General features: G+C 44.7%; 1 protein-coding gene across 1 annotated transcript; it reads right to left on the bottom strand.

Moving 5' to 3' along the window:
• Positions 1–2,728: 2,728 nt before the first annotated feature.
• On the bottom strand, positions 2,729–7,287 carry TLR4 (toll like receptor 4). The gene is made up of 3 exons (XM_065648633.1): positions 7,189–7,287; positions 6,198–6,364; positions 2,729–4,988 (listed from the first exon to the last, which is right to left on the bottom strand). The coding sequence occupies exons 1-3, from the start codon at positions 7,285–7,287 to the stop codon at positions 2,729–2,731; spliced, it is 2,526 nt and encodes an 841-aa protein (XP_065504705.1).
• Between the last annotated feature and the right edge of the window lie 5,234 nt (positions 7,288–12,521).

Here is a 12,521-nt window from a genome sequence, read left to right as displayed (position 1 = left end):
GCACCCAGGTCCCATCAACAGGGGTTGGTGTCACCAGCCAGACTGTCCTCCTGAGCCTCCTTGTGCCATGCAGCAAAAAGAAAATAATCCTGGTTCTGTTGCTGAAGGTCTCGGTCATAAAAGAAATCAGTTTGTGTCTTCAAAGCACCAACTGTTGCTGAGACCAAGTGAAATCTCTAAATGCATGAGGGGAGCAGGAGTAACAGCGACTGCGGGGCTTGCAGAGCATGAACCTCTGCCAAACTCGCTTATTTTCTGAATGCTCCAGCCTCTGTCTCCCTCCTCTCAGCCCTTCCAGAAGCTACAATGGGTTTTGTGCTTTCTCTCAGGTGGTAAGAAATCCTGGGGCAACTCCCATATTCATCTCTGCTGTGATTAGAAAGAGGAGAACAAGTGACTGGTTTCTTTTTAAATTGTACGGAGAGGAGCCTCCACCCAGCATCGCCCCAGCTCTCCTCCGAAAGCTGCTTTGATATTCAACAAACACTCGCTTTTTAAATGACACTGCCCTAAACACTTACTATAATGCCCACAAACACTTGCAGGCTTTCTGAAACTCATTATTACAATTACAATCAAGAATCGTCTCTGCTTTGTGCCAGAAATACACATACACTGACTTGTTTGTAGAAGAGCCACAGAGAGAAGAGTGATGGAGAAACGCAGCTTCAGCATTGCTCAGTTTAGGAGCAGGAACTCCCATCCCATTTAATTTTTCCTCTTTTTGTTTTCTAATTTAACTTGTAGCTGCTGAAATCCAGGCTGATATTTGCTTTGTCCTCTGTGCCCTTCTTTAGCCTCAGCGCAGGGAACCCCGAGCTGTGCCCTGGTTTGCTGCACCCCCTCCCCAGCTCCAGCAGCCTCTGCCCTGGGAAGATGCAGAACTCGGGACCCATCACTCACAGCAGAGGTGAGGAGCTCGGCACTTCAGAAATCACTGCAATGGCACTTAGCAGATGCAAAACAAACTCTCTGGGCAAGTGAGCACAGCACTGAGCTTAGTTTTATTAAAGCTTCATCTCATGGGTCACATAAAACCTCAGGTTTTTTGTGGCGGTTTTTGGTAGTGTTATCCCAATGTACTGCTGACAGCACAGAGAGAGGGAGCTGTGATTCAGCTTTTGCCAGCACAAGCCCTGGAACAAGCTCTCCCTCTCTTTTAAATGGTGTCTGATGTCAGTCTCACTCATCACCGGCTTCCACAGAGATGTCGCTGACTGGTGCTTAGAAAAGCGAGGTGGATCAGGCCCTTTATTCTGAATAAATATCAGATCTGATTCACCACTCAATTGCTTCTGTTTTATCTCTGTAGAACGCCACTGATTATAGAAGGATTTGCAAGTTTAAAACTCAACTAATTCAGTGATTAATCCCAACCAAAGCCTTCTGCAAATAGAGAGCAATACTCCAGCAGTGTTCAATATTCGACACATCAATGGAGTGCTCTGTAATATGATTCAACGGCATTTATGTTTTCCTTCCCTTTATTCAGGGCAGTGCTGGGATACATCCAGTTTAGCTAACCCAGACTTTTCTCCTCTGTCTCTTCTCCCTGCAAAATGCAGGCATAGTCTCAGTGAAATGAAGGCAAAACTTTCCTGTCCAGTGACTGTCGGTGGGATGCCGACCGGGACCAGAGCCTGCCATGGTGTGCTGGGGGGAAGGCAGATGGACTCAGCCTCATTGCTAGCTCCAAACATCTCTAAAGTCCATTTCAACCCATGGGCTGGAGGGTCCTACAGCACTTTCCAACAGTGAATTCAGGCTGGTCCAGAGGGTGGAAAAGCTTATTTTAGAACTGGCTGGCTGTAAACATCAAAGCACTTTGTTCGGGCTCAATCTTGCTCATATAGAGCAGTCCCACACAGTATATACAGAAACACTGGCTGAGGAGAAGCAGGTGGAGTAAAGAAATACCTTGATTTTAAAGGTGTTAATCACTTCTATGGCTTCTTCTGGTCTCACTGATTCTTGGATCCCCCAAGAAAACCTCAAACGACTCTCTCACACTATATAATCTGGGTATAAATAATAGTTTCAGGTGATGGAAATATTTGGAGGTTTCAATATTTGGTCTAAAGAAAATTAAAATAAATATGTTGGGGAAATTTCCCACCAATGGCAACCTCCCCCCCACTGACAACATAACTGCTCAGCTTCACCGAGTAGCTGTCTGTGGCTACAGGGCACCCCTTTTCCATCTGTAGGGCATTTTCCCCTAAGTCATGGTGCCTAAGAAGGCTGACCCAAGCCTTTCAGGATCCAAATCCTGTTTCTGTTTCCCACCCTTTTTAGAATGAAGAATCCTGTATTTTCGCTCTTCCCCGGAGATCCTGGGGTTCACTCAAAGCAACAGACCCTGAAGTCCCACCAGGTAAATGGTCCCCAGACCCAAATCCAGTTTCAGGGCAGACAAATGACAATAAGAGTCCATCTGTTCACCGGCCCACCAGACCTACATGGGTAGCTGGACAAACTTTGATGGACAGCTGCAGACAAACGCGGAGCTCAGGCATGTGCAGATCTTGCAGCTGTTGTCACTCCTTAGCTTGCACATTCCCTTGAGAAAGGGTGACCAGCAAGGCACGTATTTCTGTGGTGATTTTACAGTGTCTCCATCTACCTCCTCCAACTCTGAACAGCCACAGAAGAACCAACTTCTGAGCAGCAGCCATCAGCCAGGGCCAGGATGGGAGACAGGACAGAAGCGACGCGATTTCTCTTTCTCTCACATGAGCTTTACCTCTTCGTGATTCCACCTTTTGCCTTCTAGCAGGACTCCTGTCAGCTGCCTCCAGAAGATGTGCCTGCTGATCTCCTTGTTTTTCCACTCCAGATAGGTGTTCCTCCTTAGGTACCGGGACAGCCCCAGCGTCTGCCTCAGCAAGGCTTTGTTCACTTCTTCCAGTACAATCATGATGATTCCAGCCTTTCCTTCAACAAGCTGCCAGGACTGGGCAATGTCAAGCTCAAAGCTACACCACTTGCTCTCCAGAAAGTCTGTAGAGATGACTGCAATGACATTTCTGCTACTCAGAAAACCTTCTTGGATGATATTGGTGACAATGGGTACCCCTGGTATGAAATCCCTGTAGTAAAGACAGAGATGGAAGGGAGGTGTTCCTCCTTCTAAGGGTTCCACCAGCTCTTTCATCACCCATTCTTGGTCTTTGCTGGAGTGGATGACAAAAGCATCATAGGTGTCACCCCTTTCTGCAGAGTGTTTACACCCACTGAGCAGCACCAATGAGTAGTATAGCTGGAAGTAGTACTTGTAAATCAGGAAGAGGAATACCACTGCAATGAGCAACACGATCACCGAGGATGCCACCATGCCTGCATTGAGTTGGCAGGAGGACAGATCAAAGTGCAGCAGGCTCACGTTCTTCACATACGCAGGTGTGTGGCATATCATCAACTCCTCGTGCTGCAGTAGCTCCTGCTGTTCCTTGACCCATTTCAGAAAGTTCACGTGTATGCAAGAGCAATCAAACAGGTTTTGAGAGATATCTAACAGGACCAGATTATCAGGCAGGATTTCCAGGGCTGAGTCCAACAGGACACTCAGCTGGTTGTTGCTGAAATCCAGGGCTGTGAGGGCTTGGAGCGGCTTGTAGACTCCAGAATCAAAGATCAGTAGCTTATTGTTGCTGATGTTTAGCTCCTTTAGTTCAGTGAGGGCATCAAATGTACTTTGATCCACCTGTACTAATTTGCAATTTGAAATATCCAAAGTGTGCAGGTGACTGAGGTTTTTGAAGCTATCAGCCAGTGTATTAGTCTCAAAGGAGTTGCCAGCCATCTTGAGCACTTGCAAAGAGTTCAAGCCACAAAACGTACACTGGGCTTTGACATGAGTTCTGGTATAGGAAATATCGAGATAAATGAGTTTCTGAAGGGATAGAAAGACAGGGTAGGAGCCAGGACCAAATAACTTTGTGTGCTGAAAGTCCAGATATAACAAATTCTTCACAGTAGTGAAATCGCCAGTCACACTGATGTCAGAATTGAAGCTGAGGTTCAAGTGTTTCAAATTTGGACACTTGAGAAACTGCCGGGAACAGCAACCAGTGAACGAGAGGCGATTCTCACTCAGATCTACAACCTCCAGGTTACTTAGAGTGTGAAATTTCTCCCGGAAGCTATTGAGGTATTTGCTCTTGGTAATACGAAGCACTCTCAGCTCCTTGAAAAGAGACAGCTTCACGGCAGGCACTTCCTTAAACTTGCATTTCTTGCATTCCAGCTGTTTCACTTGAGAGAACATTGGAACCTCTGACACCTCTTCAAGTTGGAGGTCTACCAACCGAATACTGGAGACATTGCTTATGCAGTTAAAAAGAGTGTCTGTGTCATCCTCAAAATCCCTGAAACAGATTAAGACAAACTCTTGGATTCGTACCTGACACAGTCCACTCAAGAGTCCACTCTGAAAGTTTACCAGTCTCTGGTTGTTGTTGAATTCTCCAACTATTAGTCTGTTGACCTGTAAACCAGTCAGACCTTGAAGAGAGCTGTGCATCACATTGAAGTTCTCAAAAGAGGACCTTAGAACCAGCTCACCAAGGTGAATCTTCGCAAAGGACCCTGGCTCTATGTGCTTTATATCATTCAAGGAAAGCACCAGTGTGAGGTTGAGCCGGTTCCCTTCCCTCAGGACATCAAGGTCTCCTTTGGAGATATGTGTGATCTTATTGGAGAAAAAGCTCAGGTACCTGAGAGAGGTCAGGTTGGTGAAATACTGGGGAAGCTTCAATGAGGCAATGTTGTTGTGGCCCAAATTCAGTTCCTGCAGGGTATGCAAGTGTCCAATGGGTAGGTCGGCCAGAGATGTTATGTTGGTTTCCACCAATACTAGTTTTTTCAGCAACGTTAAGCCATCAAAGGCTGCAGTCCCCACGTACTGGAGCGAATTGGCAGTTAAAATTAAGGTGGAAAGCTTATGAAGATCCTTAAAAGAGTTATCTTCTATTGTATGGAGTTGGCACCTGTTGAGCAGGAAAAGAGAATAAATGTGCATGAAACACGGTCCCTTTCATTACATGTTCACTAATACTACTGCACTAAGCACTCCTGAATGTGCAAAGCGAACCGTCCCACAGCAGGAGACCTTCTCTCACCTCTTCCTCCCTCTCTAAATCTGAAGTTCAATTGCAAAGCAAAGAGACCTTGAGCCACAGCAAAGGTCAAAAATTCACGCAGGCAGCAGGAAAGAAGCATTTTAGCTTTCTGTTTAGGCCGAACTAACGTCTTAATGATCATCACTGATGGCAGAGCCAAACAGATACAGCACTCCCTTCCGCCCTGCACCTTCAGACTGTCACTTCAGTCACAGCTGGGCAGTCCCATGGCACCAGCAGGATGCAGCAGTGGCAAAGCTCGCAACTCTCTCAGGTGTCATCAGCAAAACTGCTGACAGGCAACACACTCCAGGCAATGATGTCTCCAAAGGAGAAAAGGGAGAGGGGAAAAAGGAGGTGGCCACCTAAAGATGGTTTCATACGCGAAGATTCAAAATTTGAGACCCAAATCACAGTGAATTTAAGCAAAATTAGCTTTATAATCCAGCCAGTGCCTTACAGCAAAGCTGCTCTGCCACTCAGCCACTTTGCAGCTGTAACTGTGATGGGACTGAGTGACATTTTTCAGTGAAACAATTTACCCAGAGAAACTGTTGTCTCAAGTCAATGGAAATTATACATCAATTCAAATTTGTTAATAAGCCTCCCCCATCTCCTCCCCCAGATATGTGAGAAGAAGGGAAAAGAGAATATGTTGATATTTTAAAACAGCCTTTTAGAAAATGAATGTACCTTCCTTTTATTTTTTTTTTAAACTGTGATTAGAAAAATAGCTCACCCAAGATATTCCACTTCAGAGTTTTTGTAACAGTGAAAAGCCTGACATTTCTCATGTTCAGAGAGAAGTAAAACATCTTCCTCTTCCTTCTCACATCCCAACCTACAAGATCAGACTGACAGACCTAGCTCTGCACAGAGAGTACTCACCCAGTAACTGGGCTAAAAGTTGAATATCACTTGACCATGGGGATGTGCAGAGCGGCAGACACAGGGATAAACTCAAAAGCAAAGCAAAAAAAAAGAACAGCCAAGGCAAACAGACCCCAAAATAAGCAGCCATAGTGGCGCAGCAGGTGAAGCGAGATTATCCAGTATCCACACAAAAGAGCTCATTACCTTGTAAGATCCAGAAGATGCAGTTCAGGAACCGATGAAAAATAATTTGACCCCAGTGATTTCAGATTGCTGAAACTAAGATCCAAGTTCCAGGTGGTATTTGGAATCTCAGCAGGAACTCCGGAGACGTTCAGTCCCATGCATGTGAAAGCTCTGTCAGGGATGACCTGAAACAGTGGCAGATCTAATCATGGTCAACATCTGCTCTTCAGGAAGTGCCAGAAAATTACACCGCCAGGAAAGTGGGAGCAGAATGACTAACCTTGTAGTTAAATTCCAAATGAGCTACTCTGACTTTCAGTAAATAATCTTATGCATCTTAAGCATCTTTCCCACATCTAATAGAGCCGGTTCCACTCCTCAGGAAGAGCTACGTTTCTTTTTGATTGAAGCAGGTGCAAAACTACAGGACAGTGTTCCCTGAGGCCATGGATGAACCAGCAGCAACCTTTGAGAGAGCCAGCAAAACAAGCACACGAGGATGCATTGAGTGTCCAGGATCAGCTCCCAGCTTTGCTCCACTGCAGATAAGCAGGCAGTTCTAACCACAGTTATTCTGTAAGTAATAATTGTCAGCAAAAGTTTGCTAAAGGCAGTTTATCAGTGCCAGGTACTTGGGTTACTGGTGAAATCACTCTATGGTACAAATCAGGTGAAAACAGTGTATTTTGCAAAAAACATAGACAAGGCTTGGATCTCTTCCTGAAGGGAAGCAATCCATTAGATTAACTGTACTGCATTAACCTCAGAGGTACAGAAAGCCAACAAGAAGCAATGGTTCACGCTGCTGGTTCTGGTTCTCAGATGTTTTTGAGACCCGCATTTACTTCAAATACATTGATTGCCTTGGTAACAGCCTTAGAAAAAAAACCAAATGGGCTTTCATAAGACAGCTAACAAACAGTAGACTCTATGCACAAATCTCCCAAGCAGAAAGAAAAGTTGCACCAGAGAAACAGAAAGATTTTGTGCTCGTTTAGAGATCACGTACCTCCAAGCAGGGGTTGTGGAGGCAGTTTGCCAGCTGTGGTGGGACAAGCACCAGCAGTGCCACGAGTGTCCACGGAGGAAAAGCTCCTCTCCTGGGCATCTTCAGGAGGCCAAACGTGCAGGAGAAAGCAGCATGGGTATCGCTCAAGGACCTGGAGTGAGAAATGTCCTGAAATGCCAAGCGTTGTGTTCCACCACCCACGTCACCGAGAGCTGCAGAGAACAAGGAGGGAAGTGAAACTGGTAGCTGTCTGCTGGTTGGACGTGCCCTGAGTGAATTGTTCTCCTTGCAATTGTTTAAAAGAAAAAAAAAAGTTCGGGGTTTTTTTTTTCAGCAAAAAAGGAAGTAATGAAAAGTATAGTTTGGACCAGAAATTAAAGAGGAATATGGCTCATATCAGTGTGTCACTTGATTTGGTTGCCTCAGATTAGCCCAGGTCAAACTGGAAAAAAAAAATAAAATAAAGGGAAACTGTAGTGAAATTCTGAGTCTCATTTCTGGAAGATCACGCTTCACATCCCGTAATTCAAATGCACTGGATGGAGCAAATGACTCTCTGCCTTCGTACCTCTGCCATGCTCCCAGCTACAGCACGCTGGCAAGTCATGGAGATGTGCTCAGCCACGGCAGATGTTTTCTTGAGCCAGGTAACAGCAGGTTTATCTATGGCCGAGCTCACATGAACCTGCATCTTGGTTTTATCCAGCTGGTTGGACCACAGTATTGCTCTTATCACAGGAACAAGTTGCACATGGCCAGGCACAAGGAATAAATGCTGGAGACTCACAGAGTGGACAAAGCCCAGGACTTTACACCCCTCCTCACCCTTTCCTTGGGTGGGTGGGTGCTGGGTCATCCCTGAATCAGTGTTGGATGCCTTGCTACAAAAGTGAGTACATCTCAATACCATCCTTAATTTACAGTGCAGACACAGCTATTGTTTCTGGAAGAGGCTTTGTAAAACCTCACAGTTGGCAATATTAATTTAAATCAGCTCTGAGCCTTCTAATAAAGCTCCCTGCCTTCATTTACGCTGATAAATGGTAGTGCATTCATGTATCTGCTTCTGTCTTGCTGTAGATAACCAAGAAGTGTTACTGGGGATGCAGCCATAGTGTTGCTGGTATTATTAACACCACACAGACAGAGAAGTTGCAAAAATGTGAAACAAGGATGGGATACTAGTCTAGAAGTTGATGGAATAAGGAGTGACTACTCATGAATACCTGTGAAAACTGATATTAAATGTAAGCTGCAACATCAGGTCAGTGAGCAATCCACTTATAAAGAAAAGTTTAAAATATGGCAGGGGGTGAGGGTTGGACTCCTTTGGCAGGTCAGCAGAGGACCACTGAGAGATGGGGAAATCCTAAAATAACAGATGATCTCTGTGATGAAAAACACAGGGCAGCACAATGAGAGCTAAACCCGACATCCTGATGTGCAGCCAGGTGGTGCCCATTAAGTCAGCAGACAAAAAGTTTGTTGAAATTGGGCAAGTTCTACAAAATTCTTGTTCTGAAAAGACTCTCGTGATTGCAGGTATTTCCTTTTACAGATGGAATCAAAAGTGAATGGAAACAATTGCTGACTGCGTCTGTGCCTGGATTAAGGAAATTGGCAGAGCATCCTGTGTCTGCAGAGAGGACAAATGAGTGCATCTTTTAGTGTTCGATATGCAGAATGAAGCAATCTACATTTAATTTTTATCTAAAGCTGAGATGAGCCTGAAGTATGCTCTAGAAATTACCATTTCAATGGAGACTCGCTGAAGATGCTGGAGAGTTTGGGAGCATCACAAAATCCACCCAACAGCCATACTTAGGGGTCAAGTGGGAAGTACAGCTTGAAGGACGTTCAGAGAACGTGCTGCTTCTATCACAAGGGACAGTTTCACAATACACATTGTTATTTGTTCAAGGACAAATCATATAGAAACTGCAAGGGATGGGGCACCAGCGGAAAACATGCAAGCTAGCAAATCAAACCCAGCCACCAGCTTAGAAAGGTGATGCTGGTTAACTTCATATTCTTCAGCTTGCATACAACAATGTGCAATGACTGCAGAAAGTCATAATGTCTATGTAATTGCCTCTTTCGGTTCACAAAAAACAAAAGTATTATATGGAATCCTTTAAAGTGACAAGAATAACATCTAAAATGAAACATGATTCACTGTGCTGGCAATTTACTGGGGGGATCATAAAAGATCTCTTAGAAAGGAGGTATTACAGAAAATCTGTGTTTCTAAAAAACACATGCCCAAGTAATCTTTGTTCTCCTGAATATTATCATAATATAAGTAACACAACAGCAGACAGCTTATATTCAACCTCTCTGATCTCAAGCAAGTTATTATACAGCGTAAGACGGCCATGATATAGCTGGACTGAAGAAACATCTCGTACTTGTTTACATTAAAAGACAATAATTTGTGAACTCTAGCCAAAAAGAAAAGTTAGCGAAACTCTTGAACAAAACAACTGGTGACAGTCATGCAAAAAAGATAGGGCTGTCTGTATCTCTGGTGATTTCAAGGTCACAGCTAACCCAGTATCATGTATGGATCACCAGCTATTTCCCAGGAAAAAAGGATATTTTTGCCTCAGTAGTCATCCGAAACAGTTACCTAAGTCTACCTGCAAATGGAAGCTGAGGAACATGGCAAGAAATAGTTCAAGTTTAAACAAACCAGGTCTTACTTTAAGTGAAAGGACCATCCATGACAACTATTTGGCTGTGATTCATGGATCAGATGAGAGAGCGCACACCTGAGATGCTGGCACTTCCACAATTTGTGGAGCCAGAGACAGGGAACACTACAAGAACTTCCAAAAGCACTTGAGAAGCTCAGGCATGTGGTCAGCCTACACCAGTTGACCCAATATTGCTCTCAAAGTGGTTGCACCTCCAGCCATGTATGCCTTCTAATTAGCACAGTATCAGCTAATACAACTCAGCTTGGCAGTCACCTGTGGTGAGTTAAGCTTAAACCACATCAAGCTGCAGCTGCAGTCCAGGCTCAGGGTGCGTAGACAGTTACTAAGTCCTCGAGGTTCAGTTGACACATCGCCACTCCTTATACTCAGCAAGTCAGTCATCTGTCCAAGTCTGAAAGGTTCTCTGAGTGGGTAGAAAAAGCCAAAGGAAATGTCTCAAAAATTTAACAGTATGTTGAATTTCCCCAGCTATTCTGGTAAGAAGAAAAATTTTATATAAATCATAAGGAAAAATGGGGAAAAAAAACCCTGAAAATGCCTTTCAGATACTTTTGCTGCAATTTCCACAAATACATTGCTTCCTGGAACTGGTGAGTCACCCTCATGGAGCAAACCCCGGCTGACTTGGCACAGGATAGAGACAGTGCTGATCCACACACACCCTGCACCAGGGCTGGCGAAGGAGCTGAGAAACTGGTACCATCACAACAGGTCCTTACTGGAGCACCTTGACGCCTAAAACTCCCACTTGTGATGCTTCCCCATATGAAGTGGGTGTAATAATGTCACACTTGATGGAAGATCAGCCTGCAAGACCTATTGCCTTTGCTTCTGGATCTCGTACCTTTGAAGAACAGAACAAGATTCAGATTGAGAAACTCTGTGTTTAGTTTGGGGTGTTAGACAGCTTGGCTGCTGTCTGTCTGAGCAGTGATTGACTCCAGTTACAGATCATTTACCTGCTAGTTTCAAAGCAAGGAACATCAGTAATGCAGATTGCTTGTCATGCCTGTGACTGTAAGTGACAGGTAAGGATATGGAGGTGGAATCACAGTCTCTACATATATATATATATATGTACAGCACAGACCAAGCCCTGCTGCAAATGGTGCCACCTAAACCAAACAATCCAGCACCACTAAGGCATTTCCCATTGCAGAAAAGGACAGATACTGGTGTATGCCAGGGAAGGAAAAAAAACCCAAAAGCTCGTGTCCAAGTTAGTTTGATGAAAAGCAGCCAAGCCTACACTGGAGTAGGCAATGTGTGTCATCAGATGGGCTATTCCCCAAAGTCAAGGTCATACACATACCCCAGAACTACTCAAAAGCTATTAGGGAAGAACTGTGTCAAGTAACGAGGGACAAATACACAACTAGAAAAAGTGATTAATCAGTGTCAAGATAGTCACTATCTGTGGCAGCTACTCCATATGGACTATGTCAGGTCAGCAAGGAGCCCTACATTTTACTGAAGTCAACGTTTAATCTAAATGCTTGGAAGGATTTCATACAGATGGTGGAGGCATCCAGACTCTCTTGCCAAGTGTTCGTGGACCAGCGGGGAGTGATAGTGGAGCATCCTTGTCCCCTGGAGAGATGCAGGTTGGCACAGAACAGCCCAGCATCTCCCTGCCCTTCTGCCCGGGATGAACCGTGGTCACTCCTGGGCTGGCCGCAGAGCCGGGGATTCACTGTCACCATTGATGCGAGGATGTTCGCGGTGCCTTGGTCTGAAATGTGTTGTGCTTCGAAGCAGTGTAATTGCCTTTCCGCAGCCTTGAGAAAGCTGGATTTACCACCTCAGACCAATGCTAGATTTTGTTACTGAAGCAACAACAGGAGTCATTTTCTTTTTCTTTCCCCCTCCATTACATCCTTGTTATGGTATCTCATAGCCTAATTTACATACGTTTTGTATTACTGTGGCTTTGCCTTATCCTACTTATTCCACCTCCTTTTCCCCAGTTCTCTTGATAATAATGAGCCTGCTGTAGGGCAAGGATTGATTCAGACTATCAAACATGAGAGGTGTGCAGGGCACGGAGGACTGCAGATCTCAGGTTTTTTTAAGCTGGACACAAGAAAGGTTGATTCAGGATTCTGTGTCACCACCGAAACACGGTTAAATACTAAGCCCCTACCACATTGCTCTGACACTCTGGGCAAGTTTGAAACAAGAGGCATCTCTAATGAACCATGGTTACCTGGAGAGATTACAGAACCCTGTTTTGAGTGAAAACCACCCAGCTCTTAAACAAAAGAGCAAAAACCTGTGTAGCAGATATGCTTGCTGCAAGTACTGAGAGTTCTGCCACAGGCAGTGACCAATGCTAAGACCCTTGAGCCTCATGTTTATGGTTTCAATATCGTGACTTGACACTGTATGACAGGAAAATGTTGCACCAACAGTGGCACAAAGTGCAGGCACAGCTCCTGAGAGCTGTGGCAAAGTTCTTGTATACGCATTACCTAGAGAAAATGTAAACCATCTCCTGGGGTTAGTTCATAGCATGCTTTATACATCAGCTTTTAGAGATTAAGGTTTTTATGCCATTTTACTCTACCAGGAGAAGAACATAGAATATTAATTGTCCACGTAGTTGAAAGCCCA

Source organism: Caloenas nicobarica, chromosome 19 (genome assembly GCF_036013445.1).
Source record: "Caloenas nicobarica isolate bCalNic1 chromosome 19, bCalNic1.hap1, whole genome shotgun sequence".
Classification (NCBI taxonomy): domain Eukaryota; kingdom Metazoa; phylum Chordata; class Aves; order Columbiformes; family Columbidae; genus Caloenas; species Caloenas nicobarica.
Note: the sequence above shows the minus strand (reverse complement) of the source record. Positions and strands in the feature narration are given on the sequence as shown.